Source organism: Ursus maritimus, unplaced genomic scaffold, assembly GCF_017311325.1.
Source record: "Ursus maritimus isolate PB19 unplaced genomic scaffold, ASM1731132v1 scaffold_90, whole genome shotgun sequence".
NCBI lineage: Eukaryota > Metazoa > Chordata > Mammalia > Carnivora > Ursidae > Ursus > Ursus maritimus.
Window position 1 is genome coordinate 1 of NW_024427108.1, and position 4,656 is coordinate 4,656.

Sequence of the window (4,656 nt, forward strand, 5' to 3'; positions counted from 1 at the left end):
GAAGAGAGCACAGGCAGTAATATCTCTGACATCGGCCATAGGAACATTTTTCTAGATATATCTTCTGAGGGGAGGGAAGTAAAAGCAAAAATAACCTATTGGTACTACATCAAAGTTAAAAAAAAAAAAAAAGAAAGAAAAACAACCAAACCTCTGCATAATGAAGGAAACAATCAGTAAAACTAAAAGGCAACGTACTGAATGGGAGAAGATATTTGCAAATGACCTTTGAAAAAAGGTTAGTATCCAAAACAATAACTCTACAACTCAATACTCCAAAACCAAATAATCCAATTTAAAAAAGGAGAGAAGACATGAACAGACATTTCTCCTACGAAGGCATACGGATGGCCAACAGACACAAGAAACAAGTGTGGAGGTTTCTCAAGAAGTTAAAAATAGAAGTACCCTATGATTCAGCAATTGCACTGCTAGGTATCTACCCAAAGCAAACAAAAATACTTGTTCAAAGGGATGCACGTACCCCAGTGTTTATAGCAGCATTATCTACAATAGCCAAATTATGGAAGCAGCCTAAGTGTCCATCAACTGATGAATGGCTAAAAATGAAGTGGTATATTTTTATCATGAATATTACTCAGCCATAAAAAAGAATGAGATCTTGGGGTACCTGGGTGGCTCAGTTGGTTAAGCATCCAACTCTTGGTTTTGGCTCAGGTCATGATCTAATGGTCATGGGATGGAGCCCTGAGTGGGGTTCTGCGCTCAGTGTGGAGTATGCTTCAGATTCTCTCTCCCTCTCTCTCTCCCTCTCTTTCTCTGTCTCTCTCAAATAAAGAAATAAAATCTTTAAAAAAATGAAATCTTGCAATTTGCAAGGAGCTAGAGAGTATTATGCTAAGTAAAATAAGTCAAAGACAAATACCATATTATTTCACTCATATGTACAATTTAAGAAACCAAAGAAATAAGCAAAAGACAAAAAGAGAGAGAGAAACAAACCAAGAAGTAGACTCTTAACTGTAGAGAACAAACTGAGGGTTACTGGAGGGGCAGCGGGTGGGGGGATGTGTCAAATAGGTGATAGGGATTAAGGAGGGCACTAGTTGTGATGAGCAGGGAGTGATGTCCAGAATTGCTGAATCACTATATTGTACACCTAAAACTAATATAACACTCTCTCTTACCTATATTGCAATTAAAATTAAAACTTAATAGAAAAATAAGAGTAAATAAATCAGTAGAAAACCCCACAAAAAGCAACAGGTAGAGGAAATGAGAGTAATGCAATGTGAATATACTAGGGGATTTTCTGAAAGGAGTTTGGAATAATGTAGTCAAAAATGTTTCAAAATATTTGCAGTTTGATAATGGAACACATATATGATACAAACATGTATAATGAGGCAAATATATATTTACATCTTTATATATATATCATTCATACGTATATATGAAAGACAAAGTGTAAGAGACTCATTTCTAACATCACAGTAGTATATTCACAATCATAACCAATCATTAAACCTAAGCCAGTATCAAATTAAACATGCATTTGTTTACTCTGAAATGCCGCAAAAGTAACAGATGCAAATGTAAACAATTATTTGAGCTCCCCAATCAATTAACCAATGGAAACACCTTTCCCTAGAGTACTAAGTCTCATTTTTATAATTTAGCAAGTTATTCCCTTGATCCTAGATTTTCCAAGAAAACTGTGAGGTTTTGAAGGTATGCCTTGATTCTTTGTACTTACCATTGCACTTGGTTCACATTAGGAGCTCTAATAATATTTGTGTATTAAATAATATTTGCAAATAACAACTGGAATATTTTCTTCAAGTATGGAAATACATGTGTGCACTGTTAGTTTTGGGTCATTTTTCTTTAATGGAGTAACATAGTTTTTAAAAAATGTGAACTATTAATATGTGTGTGTACCCTTCAACAAGATTTTAGGCCTTTACATCATGATTTATAAGCCCTGGTGAAAGAATATGTAATCATTAGAAACTTCGTATTATAGATTCCTGAGTCTGGGATATAGCCACCATTTCTTTCAATTTTGAAGGACTCTTTCAGGTAATACGACACAACACTTACATTTTTAAATTAAAGAAGGGAAACAAGTGAAAATAATATCCTCAATGCTCTATAGACAGTTGTACTAGAAATACGTGACTCCTCACTTAACATGTCTGCTTCATAAGGATAGTGAAGTTTCTAATGTGTTGTAAAAAAAAGGATCTTACTTGATAAGTAAGACAGAGAGAGAGAGAGAGAGAGAGAGAGAGAGAGCACAAGCAAGGGAAGTGGCAGGCAGAGCAAGAGGGAGAAGCAGGCTCCCTGGTGAGCAGAGAACCCAACATGGGGCTCAATCCCATGACCCTGATCATGACCAGAGCTGAAGGCAGATGCTTAACCAACTGAGCCACCCAGGCAGTCCTTGAATGCCTTTTTTTTTTAAAAGGAAAAAGTAAAGTAAAATGGATATGAGGGAAATAGGCACAGCAGAGAGGATTTTTAAGGCAGTGAAACTACCTTGATGTAATGGTGGTGTTTTCGTATCATTATAAATTTGTTAAAACTTATAGAATGTAAAACACCAAGAGTGAACTGTAATGTAAGCTATGGACTTTGGATGGTAATAATGTGTCAATGTAGGTTCATCAGTTGTAAATGTACCACTCTGGTGGGGGATGTTCGTAATGGGGGACCTTATGCACGTGTGTGGGCAAGGATTATGTAGGAAAACTTGACTCAATATGCTGTGACTTAAAATTACTCTAAAAAGTAAAGCACATCAAAAGTAACATTTTCACCCCGTATTTAATAAATAACAAAGGAAGGTTAAAACACTTTATCCAGAAAAAAGTAAAAAAAATTTTTGAAGTATTACAAAGAAAAACACAAAGAATAGATATGTAGTTGATTCAAGAAATCCTCAGAGCTTTAATTTGTGGTCATTGACTACCTGGAGTGTAAGGTACTAAATAATGGACCACAGGGTTCTAACTGGCCCTGTCATGTAAGTCTTTCCATAATATTTGTGAGTTTCAGAGATCATTTTATATTTCATCATTTCATTTATAAAAGACAAATTCCTCTGACTTTGTATTTATACAAACTCACCTTCCAAGGCGCTAAGAATTACAACCTCATGCTACCAATTAAAAACATGACTTACCTAGTACTTCGCTGTAAAAGCGATCCCAACTCTTCTCATTAAATGTTTGGAACCAAAAGTCAAAATAAAGCACATATATCATATTTTTTACTCTCTCCATGAATGTCATTTGATCACTTAATTCTGACAAAATAACAGGCACGTAGGATGGAGGGAATGGAAGTCCTCCACTATACTTTTCAAACGCATAGCCAGGAGAGAAGCGGAGACTGTACACTAAAGGTATTTTAAGTAGCTCCGCCAGCAGCTCGCCACAGGGTCCAACAGTATCTGCAAGAACGACATCAAACCTTGATTCTTGTAGTTTTGTCATGAGTTTCCTGTTCAAAACTACATCTTTACAGAACTTTTGAATACAGTCAGAATATTCCCAGAAGATTTCTTGCATTTGTGAAAAGTATGCCCAAAATGTATCTCTTGGCAAGTCATATATCCATATGTTGAGCATTTTTCCGAAAAAATCCTCGAAATCATTTCCAAGTAAATGTGCAGGATAAACCTCATATTTAATAGCAGATGATTTGCTCGGATCAACAAGAATGGAAGCTGAAGATGTCAGAACCGTCACTTCGTGGCCTCTCTGGACAAGTTCATCCAGGATTGTCTTTATATTGATCCAGTGGCTGTATTCTGTGGGCCACACCAGCACCTTTCCACAACTCCCAGAGCTGAAGTAACAGCTCAGCTGTAGCAGCAGCAGAACTGAAATCCATTTCATAGACATCCTGGTGGAATGCAGTGCTTCTTTTCAAATTCCTGTTTCCATCTCCCATTGCTTGTACTTATCTCCAAGGAGAAATCAATCAGTAAGTTAAAGTGTAACTCTTACATTTCAAAGCAAACACATTTTATGAGCAGTCAGAGCATTGGGATCTCAAGTGGAAAAAGCCAAAGGCAGATGATTTCATTTGTATACAAATGTGTTTAATATTTGTTTGATGCTTATAAGTTCTATCATCTTAGCTAAGAGCCAATGACCTAGCATGTGCAAGTCACATGTCTTATGTAATATATTTTGGAAGGGTGTCAGGGACAGTGGCGAGAGGTCACTGTCTGTAGTGTGCTTGACACAAGAATTAAAGTTATTATACAGGTGAATTATATTTCTATGATATGATGATTTAAGAGATTGTGTTTTGTTTTGTTCATAAAAATGTGGTTGACATGTAATTCACATGCTATACAATTGTCAGATTTAAAGTGTATAATTCAGTGGTTCCTAGTATATTCCCAGAATTGTGCAACCACATTGATGATCAATTTTAGAGCACTTTTATCACCCCAGATGGAAACCTTTGCCCTCTAATGAAACTGCATTTTCTGCATCTGTCAGCCCTAGTCACCATTTTATCTACTTTTTCATATATATTTTCCGTTCTGAGCATTTCATATAAATGAAATTATACATCATGTTGTCTTTTGTGACTGGCTCCCTTAATTAGCATAATGTTTTATGTTAAAAATGTGTTTTCAGACTTTGTTGAGATATCACTGATAGAACATTGTGC

General features: G+C 35.8%; 1 protein-coding gene across 1 annotated transcript; it reads right to left on the reverse strand.

Annotated features, from left to right (window-relative positions):
- Nucleotides 1–3,148: 3,148 nt before the first annotated feature.
- On the reverse strand, nt 3,149–3,938 carry LOC103656299 (UDP-glucuronosyltransferase 2B31-like; the record flags this gene model as incomplete). Its single annotated transcript, XM_008683652.2, has 1 exon — nt 3,149–3,938. A coding segment is annotated over exon 1 (724 nt), but the record flags the coding sequence as incomplete, so codon positions are not given.
- Nucleotides 3,939–4,656: the final 718 nt, after the last annotated feature.